This window comes from Erythrolamprus reginae, chromosome 9, assembly GCF_031021105.1.
Source record: "Erythrolamprus reginae isolate rEryReg1 chromosome 9, rEryReg1.hap1, whole genome shotgun sequence".
In the NCBI taxonomy this organism is placed as follows: domain Eukaryota; kingdom Metazoa; phylum Chordata; class Lepidosauria; order Squamata; family Dipsadidae; genus Erythrolamprus; species Erythrolamprus reginae.
The window spans coordinates 31,845,932-31,859,420 of record NC_091958.1 but is presented as its reverse complement, the minus strand read 5'-3'; the positions used below and the strand labels follow the sequence as shown (position 1 = coordinate 31,859,420).

Sequence of the window (13,489 nt, the reverse complement as noted above, 5' to 3'; positions counted from 1 at the left end):
ACTAAACCTGACTGCTAGATCAGCAGGTCAGTGGTTCAAATCTCATCACCAGCTCAAGGTTGACTCACACTTCCATCTTTCTGAGGTGGGTAAAATGAGGAACCGGATTGTGGGGGCAATAGGCTGGCTCTGTTAAAAAGTGCTATTGCTAACATGTCGTAAGCCACCCTGAGCCTAAGGAGAAGGGCGGCATAAAAACCAAATAAATGAATGAATGAATGAATGAATGAATGAATAAATGAATAAATAAATAAATAATAAATAAATTAGAATAAGAATCCTCTCTCTCTAGGTGCCCACTTACTTTCCACCAGGCCATTGATTCCTATAGTTGCCTATTTCAAATACATGATTCTGGGCAATACTAATTATCCTCATTTAGCATAGCCATTGTACCAAATGTCATGGATTGTAACTCAACACATTGGTGATGCAAGCTGGGTCCAGCTGTCTGGACACCTGTAAGGAGAAGTGATGTCATGCGCATTATGATATCATCATCTAAGCAGTGGTTGCACTTGGCATCATAATGGTTTCTCTCAAGACATCCATGAGCAATTCTATCTGATGCCTACCATAGTTGGAATATCCCTATTTTAAAGAGCACTAAGGTTAAAAAAGCAACTCTACAACTAACATTTGTAACAGCATCCTCACAACCAAACACCCTTCATGGACTGGAGTTTGGCTGAAGAACGAGGAAGCAACCAGGAACAAAATTAGGTCAAAAAACAATGGATCAGTGGTGAAATCCATTTTTTTTACTACTGGTTCTGTGGGTGTGGCTTTTTTGGGTGTGGCAGGGGAAGGAAACTGCAAAATCCCCATTCCCCCCCCCCCACTCTTCACCCCTGCAATGGAAAGAAACTAAAAAAGGAGGCAAGCAACCTGGAACTAAGGAACAGTGGGGACAATCGCTGGGAGAATACCTTGCCATCACAAGTTGTGAGTGCTCCATCACTGGAGGTTTTTAAGAAGAGAGACTGGGCAGTCGTTTGTCTGGACAAATGTCACAGGGCAGGGATGGTGAACCTTTTTTGGTTCATGTGCCCAAATGGGTGTGGGTGTGCTAGCATGTGCACACACACACACCCCACACACACACATGCACAGGCCTTATTAAATATTAAAAAATGACCCAACTGACAAACTGGAAATTTGGGACACAACAGTAAAGTGGAAGTGCATTTCCCCAAACTTCCAGTTTGTCTGTTGGGTCATTTTTTTTGCCTCTGGGGCTTCAGGGAAGCTTTCCTGAAGCATCGATTTGTTACGATTTGTTTAGGCCTTGTTGTGAGCCGCCCCGAGTCCGCGGAGAGGGGCGGCATACAAATCTAAATAATAAATAAATAAATAAATCTGGAGGGAGAAACGGCCCTTCCCAAGGCCCCAAATCAGCTGGCCAGTGCATGCATGCACACTGGAGCTGACGCAGGGCAAAGTCTCACATGCCCTCCAGTATGGCTCCATGTGCCACCTGTGGCATGCGTGCCATAGGTTCGCCACCACTGGTATAGGGTCTGCTTAAGCAGGGGATTGGACCAGAAGATCTCCAAGATGCCTTCCAGCTCTATTCTCTATTCTGGTTGAAATACACTGCTCACAATATAACTCAAAGTAAATCAAACTTCTATGAAGTCACACTGTCCACTTAGGAAGCAACACTGATTGACAATCAAATTCACATGCTGTCAGCACATTCAACTATGTAAAGAACAAAGTATTCAAGGAGAATATTTCATTCATTCAGATCTAGGATGTGTTCTTTGAGGGTTCCCTTTATTTTTCTGAGCAGTGTATATTTGAACATTTGTAAGACTCCTGTTACTTGAGACACCAAGAACCACCTGAGCTTCAAGGGCTTTGTATCATCTTGCAGCTGCCTCTGGCTTCAGTAGTTAGTGAAAGCTGATTAGCCTCATTGTATGTAAAAAGATTTGTAGCATAGCTCTTAATCCTGTGACCCTTTGGGTCTTAATCCTACCATGCTGATGGATGGCCAACAGCTGTCTGGCAACAGCTCGGCCTCCAATAAGGCAGGAGAGGAGAGCAAATTTCACCCTTCAGGTTGAGTTGAGGTCCACTAAATATTCTGCTGAAATATTCCATATGACAGCTGTGGTGGCACAGTGGTTAGAGTGCAGCATGGCAGATTAATTCTGTCCAAAGTCTACCAATTGAGCTGGAAGGGACCTTTCAAGCAGAGGTGGGCTCCTGCCGGTTCTAACCAGTTATTTACAACTGTTAGTAATTTGGCGATGATATCACAGAGCCCGTTCTGTCGGTGTCTCCATGGGCAACACCATCTTGGATTTTGCTTCTGCGCATGCGTGCCCGGCACAACCCTGAGCGAGCCGGTAACAAAAGGATCTGCAACCCACCCCTGCTTTTAAGCCATCTAGTCCAGGGGTTTCCAACCTTAGCAACTTTTAAGACTTGTGATCTTCAAGTCCCAGAACTCCTCAGCCAATGCTGAGGGCCCAAGGAAGTCTTAAAGTTTTCAAGGCTGGAGACCCCTGCACTAGCCCAACCCACCCACCCCCCGCTCAAGCAGGAGACCCTACACCAGAGATGGTGCACCTATGACACACGGGGCATGCGGAGCCATAGCTGCGAGCATGTGAGCCGTTGCCCTCGCTCAGCTCCACCGTGCATGTGCTCACCGGCCAGCTGATGTTTAGCTCATGTAGAGGCTCTGGGAGGACATTTTTTGCTTCCAAAGGACCTCCAGGGGGATGGGAGAAGGCATTTTAGCCTCTAGAGCCTGAGGTGGGTGAAAAATGGGCCTACTAGGCCACCAGAAGTTGGGAAATGGGCTGTTTCTGGCTTCCATAGGGCCTTCGGGGGGGGGGGGGGCAGTGGAGGCAATTTTCACCCTCCCCAGGCATTTAATTATGGGTGTGGGCACTCCCGCAGGCGCAATACTGTGTGCACACCCACTTTTGGCACCCGAGGGAAAAAAGGTTTCCCATCACTGCCCTACACCATTTCCGACCAATGGCAGTCCAATCTCTTCTCGAAAGCCTCCAGGGATGAAACTCCTACCACTTGGAGATTCCCTGTCCTCCAGATCATGGTTGTCCCAAGGGTGCTTTTTCTTTGAAGAGGTTTTGCTTCTCATCCAAGAAACTTCTTCAATTCTAACTGGATGGTGGGGAACTCCTTAGTCTGGAGTTCGATCCTGACCAGCTCATGTTGGACTCAACCTTCCATCCTTCCGAGATGGGTAAAATGAGGACTCAGATTATTTGGGGGCAATAGACTGTAAAACTACTTAGAGAGGGCTGTAAAGCACTGTGAAGGGGTATAAGTCTCAATGCTATTGCTACTGCTCTTCCTTGTATCCTTCCTTTCTTCCTCCTCCCTCCCTCCCTCCCTCCTTCCTTCCTTCCTTCCTTCCTTCTTTCATAGTGGTTAGAACACTATATTGCAGGCCAACTCTGCCAATTGTTCAATCCTGACTGGCCCAAGTTTGACTCAGCTGTCCAAGGTGGGTAAAATGAGGACCCAAATTTTGGGTGGCAAATAGGCTGACTCTAAACCACTGGGAGAGGGCTGTAAAGCATGATGGGGCAGCATACTGCTATTCTGGAATCGGGAGTTCCTCTTGGTGAGAGTAGCGGTGGCATTTCACGTTATTGGCTGGGACTATATAACAATAACGTGAAATGCCACCGCTACATGTTTTTGCAAAAAGGCTCAGAGGCCGCCTGGTGGGAAATGTTGCTGACAAGCCGCATCTCCTTTTAGGTGTCTGTCAGTGCAGAAATCAGTGGTATCACAAGAACCTGATGAGAAATTCCAGACTGCTAAATATGCTGGCTAAATATATCTGCAAGCCGAGCTACTTTGGCAAGAGAATCGGACCAATTAACAGATGGTATCGCTGCAAAGGACCACAAATCCCAGTAAGCATGTTGTCTAGGTTTGCGCCTTCTGTTAAGTCCTAGCTTGCTTCATCCTGAATAGCTAAGCTGTGACTGGCTTGGCTCATCTACTGCACTGAGTCCAAATCAAACCCAGCTCATAAATATGGCTTTGGGAGATGGGTTCAATGTAGCCAATATATCTGCCGGTAGCTGGCTTCCGAGGCTCTGCAAGGGCTCATTTGATTCCCAGGGCTGGGTGAGTGAGGCTTCGCAGATGAAGGCTGCAGCCTGAATGCATCCTGTCCTTTAAGAGCTGGTCTTCCCTCAAAAGACACGGTCCACTTCTGAGCAAAATGTCTGGCCTTCAATGCGATGGGTTCTCTGCCCAGTTGCTGGGTGGGTGTGGCCATGGTAGGTGTGTCCTAATCACTGAAGGGCTGCAAAAAATTTTTACTACCACACTGTGGCGGTAGCTTATTTTGTGGGTGTGGCTTTCTGGCCACGTGACCAAGTGGAAGCAGCTTGATGATCATGTGACTGGAGGGGTGGCTTAAAGGTCATGTGACTGGCTTTAAGGTGGCCAACTTGACATCACTCATATTAAGGATTAGGATGCCTGGCCTCTCCTCGCCTCAAAGAGATACAATTTCCCTCTCTATTTACTATTACTGCACATCCAAAATATACTCTTTAATTCTATGTATATATGCCATATGTGTACATACATATTACACGCAGGCACGCAAAAGTATACATTATCCACTCTATAAACGGTATGTGTATGTTAAAGTGACCAGACGTCCCGCTTTCAGTGGGACAGTCATGCCTTTTCATCATTTGTCCTGCGTCTTTTGAAATATGTCCTGCTTTTTTTCCTCCTAACCAGCCCCTGGACTTTCTGCTGCTGCCTTGCCCTCCTCACTCCTAACCCAGCTTGGCCGGAGGTCTCTGTGCTTACTTCCAGCCAGATGTGCAGGGTCTTTGCTCACCCGTTTCTCCCATCCCGCCCCCAGCCTGGCCCAGTCGTGTTCCAGCGCTGCAGCCCTGCGACCCAGGGGGAGCTTAAGGGCCGTCCAGGTCCCTGCTGGCTGCTTTTCCTTCGCAGCCACCCTGCTCCAAAGAGGAAGGCCAGCTCCATGGGTGAGTAATGGGGCAGTGAAACTGGGGGTGGGGTCATCCTTCCATTTCACACCCACACCCACAGCTGACCTATGTTGGTCTTGAGCCAGGCAGTGTGTGTGAAAGAGCAGCGGAGGAACTTGGAGGGTGGGTCAGGGGGCTGTTGGGGTCTGCTGGGCAGAGACTCTGTGGAAGAAGGGAAACATCTATTGAGCCTTCGGACTCGCTTCACCCCTCCGCCTCCTCTCCCACCTTCGCCTCCACTCTGGAACCATTGGGCAGGGAAGAGAGATAAAGAGAGAGGAAAAAGAGAGGAAGAGAGAGAACAAAAGGGAGTGACAGAGAAAGAGAAATAGAATGGGAGGAAGAGAGAGAGAAAAAGAAAGGGAGGGAAGGAGGGGGAGAGAAAGACAGATGGAGGAAGGAAGAGGGAGAAAAAGAGAGCAAAAGAAAGAGGAAGGAAGGGGGAGAGAAAGAAAGAGGAATGAAGGAAGGAAGAGAAATAGAGAAAGGGGGATGGAGGAAGAGAGAGCGAGAGATTTTTTTTTTTTGCTAATTTTTTTTGGCTAAACTTTTTTTAGGTTCTCTCCCTCCTGCTCAATGGTGTTCCTCTTTTCCAATCTTAAAATCTGGTCACTTTAGTGTATGTACATACACAAACACAAAAGCACAGCTCTTCTAAAATTATACACATTCAACCTCATTTACTGCGATAGGAAAAATATACCCAGAGCCCAGAAGGGAAAAAAAGAAAAAAAATTCAAAATTTTTCTACTGGTTCTGCATACCTGACCGGACCCGTAGGAGCCCATCACTGGGCCTAGGTGACCTTCTGCACCACATTTTTGCCCTCCCTGGGCTCTGGAGGATTTTTTTGAGCCTCTGGGAAGGCAAAAATGGCCTTCCCATACTCCAGAGGCCCTCTGAGGGCCAGAAACACCTGTTTCTGGTCTTCACGAACTTCCAGTAGACCCATTTTTTGCCCTCCCTGAGCTTTTGAGCACACCCTCCCTGAACTCACCTGCATCCAAAACAAGCCATGTGGGGACTCCCTGGGAGGGGAGCAGAGGGGGCCGCTGCCGATGTAAGCCATGCTACCAAGTGGTAGTAAATTTGAGGATATGCGCACAACTGTGCATGACCGGCGCACACATGTGCACCCTGGGCGAGATTTTACTTCTATGCATGCGCAGGAAGCCAAATCTCATGCAAGGCTGCTCACCCGTGTGAGATTGTGATGATTTTTGCCCTTTTTTTTTGCTTCCGTGCATTCCCAGGAGCGAAGAAATTGGAGAAAATCACCCAAAGCGTGTGAGCATCCTCATGCGAGATTTCGCTTCTGCTCCTGCACGGGGAGCCGAATCTCTCACCCAGATGAGCACACTCCAGCGCTGGACACAGCGTGCCCACGCCCACCACCAGGAGCGCACCAGCAGCAGGCCTTCTCCACTGGAGGGGAGGGGAGGGGAGGAGTGGTTGGGCCAGCCAGTAGTGGGATTTGGGAGGTTCTCTGAACTGCACAGAATCTTACCAGAAGTTCTCCCGAGCCCCTGCGAGCCCCCAGCAGCCCACCCCTGCTTTTGAGCAGCTTTCGGTTTTTCCATCGAGATTTAGGAAAAAGAGAAACCTTTGGGGTAGACTCTGGTGAGGCCGTTTCACAAAAGGTCTCTTTCCTTATTATTACTCACACATTCAGTCAGGCATTAAGATTGGATCTGACTTTCCCCCCCACCTGTTGAGTCCTTCCCAAGGGCCTGGGGTAGGCAGAGTTCCCAACAGAAAGAACAATTAATCAGTGGAACAACATTATGAATGTGCCAATACATTTCCTGTTTTTCCCACGACAACAATGCTGGTAGATCGTTTGGACGGAGAGAAAGTGATTGGCTCACCCAGCCAACATTTGAGGGTAGAACTAGAATTCCCAGTCATTGGCCTAAAGTCACTCTGCTGGTTTTTGTGGCTAAGGTGGGACTAGAGCTCACAGACCCCTGGTGCCTTTCATGCCTAAAGCAGGACCAGAATGCACAGTCTCCTGGTGATTGGCCCCAAGTCACCCAACTGTCTAAAGTGGGACTAGAACGCACAATCTCCTGGTAATTGGTTCCAAGTCACTCAGCTGGCTTTCATGGCTAAAGTGGGACTAGAGCTCACAATCTCCTGGTGATTAACCCATGAGCCGATGTGAAGCGTCCTGCAGTACTGCACTCTAATGCAGTACTGCAGGACACTCCACCTGACTGCTAGCTGCAGTTCGGTGATTCAAATCTCACCATGCTCAAGGTTGACCCAGCCTTCCATCCTTCCGAGGTGGGTAAAATGAGGCGCCAGATTGTTGGGGGAAAGAGGCTGACTCTGTAAACTGCATGGCTCTTGAACTCACAAGTCTTAACTACTAGTGCAAACTGACTCTCATTAGAAAATTAGGTGGGGCTGGTTCCAACTTCAAACAACTTTCCTGTTGCCGGATCAAAATAACAACTGCTGACATGTTGACCCATAGATGCCCCATCTGAGGAATGTGGCAGACCTGGTGCCTGGTGCATTAAGTTTCCTCCCTTTTCTCTCCATCTCTCTCACGTGTCATCTTTGCCTTTGTTCTGAGTTCTTTAAGGAAGCTTTCCAGGCAGGGAGCAAAAATGCAGGAGGCATCTGGTGGCAATGGTCACTTAGCAACCATTTGGAATTAAAACAGACCATCGGAACTCAATTTGAAGCTCCAATGGTCAGGATGCCCCCTGCTTCCCACCCCCTGAACTGGGAAATCTTTGGAGTTGAAATCCGCCAGGCTTCAAGTTGCCAAGGTGGGAGACCCCCGATTAAAAGCATTCTGTAGTCAACATATATTTTTTTTTGCCAAAAACTGGCATCTATTTATGGTTTCCAGCAAAACCGCAGCTTCTTTTAATGACCCCTTTGTTTGTTTGTTGGCTTGTTTGATTGATTTCTATGCCGCCCCTCTCCAAAGACTCGGGGTGGCTTACAACATATAAAAATAACAGGTTACAATAAGATTAGATCCAAGTAAATTAAAATTACATAACTATCTAAAATCCCTAGTTATATTAAAATGAATCACCCCCATTTGTACAGCAACCATATAATTGTTTGTTGACCAGGGTCTAAGTTCTAATCAACCCAATCCTAGCGACATAAATGAATCTTAAGACTCTTGCGGAAGGCAAGGAGAGTGGGGCAGTACGAATCTCTGGGGGAGCTGATTCCAGAGGGCCGGGCCCCCACAGAGAAGACCCTGCAAAATTATTTATTTATTTATTTATTGTTAGCGTTGAAAGGGACCATGAAGGCCATCGAATTCAACCCCTTGCCTAAGCAGGTTGACCGGATATTGTCTATTTGACCGGACCTAGAGAAGGCCGACTCTGTGGGACCTGACTGGCCACTGGGATTTATGCAGCAGGAGGCAGTCCCACGAGTAATCTGGTCCGATCCCATGTAGGGCTTTCTAGGTCATAACCAACACTTTGAATTGAGTCTGGAAACCGATCGGCAGCCAGTGCAGACCGCGGAGTGTTGGGGAGACACGGGCATGTCTGGGCAGGCCCATGTCCGTTCACGTGGCTGCATTCTGCACAATTTGCAGTTTCCACACACTCTTCAGATGGGCCCCCCATGTAGAGAGCGTTGCAGCGGTCGAACCTCTAGGCGATCAGGCCGTGAGTGACCGTGAGCAGAGACCTCCTCGTGGGGTGGAGTCTTGGCAACTGAATGGAGCTCAATCAGCGAAGGACTGGTGCACCTTTTGAGGCCGTTGCAGGTGCGCATCCAATGGGTGCACCTGCAACAGTTGGCAGAAGATTTGGCTTCTGCGCATGTGCAGCAAGCAAAATCTCATGTGAGGACGCACAAGTGAGCGAGATTTTGGCATTTTCCGCCAATATTTTTGCTTGCACGGAAGCAAAAAATCAGCAAAAATCACTGAAATATCTCTCACACGTGTGTCTTCACAGGATGTCACTTGCTGCGCATGCGCAGAAGCCAAATCTTGCACCGGAGCAATCTGGCAAGTAGCCTGCAGTACTGCACTCTAGCCACTGTGCCACTATGGCTCTTTATCGTGATATTTACACTGAGTAAATATCAGCTGCGAACTCTGCATTGGCGACAGGAAAGTCACCTGGCCAGCAAACACTCAGCCCCATTCAGTTGCACCAAGTCCACCCCAGTGACAAGGGGTTACAGGGTCACTAGAAGGCCCATACAAAGTTGCATTTATGAACTCCAACCTTATGCTTCCCGATGGTGCAGAGCTCTACGGATCTGAGGCTTCACCTAAATCAGCTTCTCCCATCATACTGAGCTCTGGGTCCTCCCTGGTTTCACTGCATTGAATCTCATGGGGCTAGGCAATCCAGGAACACAAGAAGAACACCACAAACCTTCATACCTGCATGGAAAGCAACCACAAGATCTGGTTGCGCTGCTTGATGAGTTTCCACCTGTGATTCCCAGAAGTTATGGTAAAGGTCCTTGTAGCTGCTGAGGTAGACCCTTTGCCGAGGCCCAAAAGCCACCAGTGGAGGTCTCATGATGGGTCCATCTACCACATCCACCCCCACCATGACCACCTCGATTCCTTGATGCTTCGGGAACATCTGGGAGAGCTCATTGTAATCCGTCACCCGAGTGTTGAGAGTCTCAACGTGGGAAGCTCCAACCACATGCACCGTGATGGGCTTGACATAAGGATCCAGATGGAACATGCTCAGTCCAAGGCCAATGGTGACCGGCCGGGAGACAAAATCTGTGGTCACCCTCTTGATGGATTCCGTCAGCGCCACCTCGTTGGGTTTTGGTTTGCCTGCATTGGCCCAGAGAATGTTCATATAATGTCCGGCTTTGATAGCGCTAAGCTTTTCATCCAGATGTTCCTGCATGAAGAACCAGTCTTCCCAGCCTTGCAGATCCTGGATACTTTTTGTCCACGCACTTGTGGGAAAAGGGATGTCACCTACAGGGAGACAACAAGGATTCAGAAAAATCTTAAGACTCCCAAAATGGTCATGATGACCATTATATCTAATCTCTAGATCAGTGCATGAAGCATCTATAGCAGTGGTTCTCAACTTGAGGGTCGGGACCCCTTTGGGGGTTGAAGGACCGTTTCACAGGGGTCGCCTAAGACCATGAAAAAAGACAAATTTCCCATGGTGTTAGGAACTAAAGCTTCTATTCTGGCACCTCAGAACATATTTTTACAATCTGAACAATCAGGTGTTGACAGTGGGGTTGTCCCTCTGACCTTCCTGCCAATCAGCTTAAAGCTCTGTTGGGAGAATTGGCGCTAGACGTATGGTTGGGGGTCACCACAACACGAGGAACTGTATTAAGGGGTTGTGGCATTAGAAAGGTTGGGAACCACTGATCTATAGGGAGGCTAAAAAAGGGATTGCAAGCATATGATGTGAAGGCCTGACTAGAACTTCAACTACAAATTAATTTGGATTTGGATTTGGATTTGGATTTGGATTTGGATGTCACTCAACTCCCTAGAGGCTCTGGGTGGTTCACAACCAGAAAGTAAAACATTATATAAATTATAGAAAACCCCTAAAAATAAATTTAAAACTATTTAAAACCAACAATTAAAAACAATTAAAACAGTTTAAAAAACCATGCCTGTCACTAATGGCTGAATCTAAACATGTACCATCAGATCAATGGCCCTAGGCCTGCTGGAAAAACAGGTTTTTACTGCTTTACGGATGGCCAGTAGAGATGGGGTAGTCCAGATCTCAGGGGGTAGCTGGTTCCAGGGAGCTGTGGCAGCCACAGAGATGGCCCTCCCCCATGGGTCTGCCAGCCAACATTGTTTAGCTGACGAGACCCAGAGAAGACCACTCTGTGGGCCCTTATCAGTCACTGGAAGCTGTGTGGAAGAAGGTGGTCTTGAAGATAGTCTGGCACTATCCATGTAGGGCTTTAAAGCTGATGGCCACCACCTTCACTTCCCCCATCTCCAAGGATTCTGCTGGTGACCCTTTCTAAAGGAGAAGTCCTCCAAACAGAACAGTCTTCAGAGAGGGGGCGGCATACAAATCTAATAAATTGAATTGATTTGAATAAAACATTCCACCAATTAATGGCTCTCACTGCCAAGAAGTTTCTCCTAAGTTCTAGGTTGGATCTCTTCTTATAATGATCTTCCGTCTACCTGTTACTTCTTGTCCTGCCCTCTGCTTTTGAGAATGGGTCGAGGAAGTGGGAGGAAGGGAGAAAAGAAAAGGGAGGAGAGTTACAAGAACAGGAGTAGGATTAATATGGGATAATAACTTGCAATAATTATGTTAGGCATCATAAGGAAAGACAGATGAAACAACAAAGAGTTAAAATCAATAGACTAGGGAAGATTATCACTGAGTTTGATAGTGGAAGATATTTAGAATTAGGGATAATATATAGATTAGGGAAATAGATAAATTAGGGAAGATTATGGCACTGCACCTAGTAGTGAAATTAATTAGAATAGGGAAGATTATTGCACTGATATGACAGTGACACACAGATTAGGAAAGATCATTACGCTGGGATTGGCAGCAGGATTTATAGATTAGGGAAGATTATCATACTAAGAACGGCAGAGGAAAATATTTAGATTAGGGAAGAATATTAATACTTTGGGGGGGGTTACTGGAAGATACTTTTCGCACAAAATAATGGAATAATAATGATTTATATTTATTTTGATCTGTTAAAGTAGAAATGATATATTGATATAATGAAAGAAGTGAAATAAATGAGTTGAGTAGGAAATATATTTTAAAATTTCTAACAACAACCCTTCCTCCTATGTATAGATTAAGATATGATATGAATAGTGCTTTTTCTTTTCCGCTTTTCTTTTTTCTTTCCTTTTTTCTTCTATTCTTTTCTTTTCTTTCCTTCCTGGGCTTTTAAGGAGATATAAATTTGGATATTTTCTATTGTTAAGGGCAATTAATGAGGGTTTTTCCAAATGAAAGTAGGAATGTGTTTTCTAAGAACACTAGAAAGGGACTGAAGCACAATTGCACAGTTAGGAAAAACAGCAAAAAGCCAATTTAGATAGCTATAGCACTTTAAATATAAATGAAAGCGAAAAACATTATCTAAAATCCAGATGATAGCATTTGGAAAGGAGGTAGCACAGGATGAATGACATATACCAGAAATAGATAAATAATTAGAAAATTTTGAATAATTTGACTAAGAATTTGGTATTTGATATTGTATTGTATTATATTTTAATTTGAGGTATGTAAATTGGAATCTCTGTAAGGTGTGAAAAATAAAATAAAAAATTATACCCAGAGAATATGTCGACCCTCACTTCTTTGTGGTAGCTCCTTAGTTATTGGAAGACTGCTATCCCAAGGCTTAAAATTAAAAGGTATGAAAAATAATAACTATTTTGGAAAATTAAGGCACACCAGTTAACTTGGAATCAAAATTGAAATTAATTGGTGGTAGATCCAGGAGATAAAAGTAGGTTAAATTGTTAACACATACTTAGACCAAAGAGCTATTTATATAGAAATGATATAAATATTATAATTTTAGAAAAGCACCGTTCGTCTCAGAGTTTGGAATATATTATCCATCTGGTAACATGAGATGACTTAGGATAAGAACCCAGGGGAAGGTGAAGAGGACGTTTATTTATTTATTTATATGTTTAGTTAGTTAGTTAGTTAGTTAGTTAGTTAGTTAGTTAGTTAGTTAGTTAGTTAGTTAATTTGTTTTGTCAAGTACTTATTGGTGGTATGCAAAGATGTAATAATATTTATATACATGATCCTAATAAGATAGAAACATTAGAACAGGGGATGGAAGGCACTGGTGTACTTATGCACGCCCCTCACTGACCTCTAAGGAATCGGGAGAGGTCAACAGTGGATAGTCTAAGGCTGAAGTTTTGGGCATTAGGTGATGATACTACAGAGTCAGGTAATGAGTTCCATGCATCAACTACTTGGTTACTAAAGTCATATTTCCCACAGTCAAATTTAGAGCAGTTTACTTTAAGTTGGTATCTGTTGTGTGCTTTTATGTTGCTGTGGTTGAAAATGAAGTAGTAATTGACAGGAAGGGCGTTGCAGCAGATGATTTTACGGGCTGTGCTTAGGTCATGTTTAAGGTGATGCAGTTCTAAGCTTTCTAAACCCAGGATTGTTTAGGAAGGTGTAGGGAGAGGAGAAGGAGCAGAAAGGAGTGGCCAACACCCCAGAGGATAGACACAGAATTCAAAAAGATCTAGACAGACTTGTACAGTGGGCTGAAACGAACAAAATGAAGTTCAATGTAGAGAAGAGTAAAATCCTGCACCTAGGCAAAAAACCCCCAAAACATTCATACAAATTAGGCAAAACCACACTCAACATGAGTGACTGTGAAAGGGATCTTGGAGTCTTAGTGGATAACCAGCTAAACATGGGCCAGCAATGTGCAGCAGCGGCTAAAAAAGCCAACACAATCCTAAGCTGCATGAACAGGGGGATACG

At 45.6% G+C, this 13,489-nt stretch overlaps 1 protein-coding gene across 1 annotated transcript in view; it reads right to left on the bottom strand.

Annotated features, from left to right (window-relative positions):
* The window catches only part of MSS51 (MSS51 mitochondrial translational activator), a 73,842-nt gene that overhangs the window by 9,556 nt on the left and 50,797 nt on the right, over positions 1 to 13,489 (bottom strand). The window contains exon 5 of the mRNA XM_070761695.1: positions 9,397 to 9,960. Within this exon, the coding sequence (XP_070617796.1) occupies positions 9,397 to 9,960 (564 nt within the window). The remainder of the gene's footprint in view (positions 1 to 9,396; positions 9,961 to 13,489) is intronic.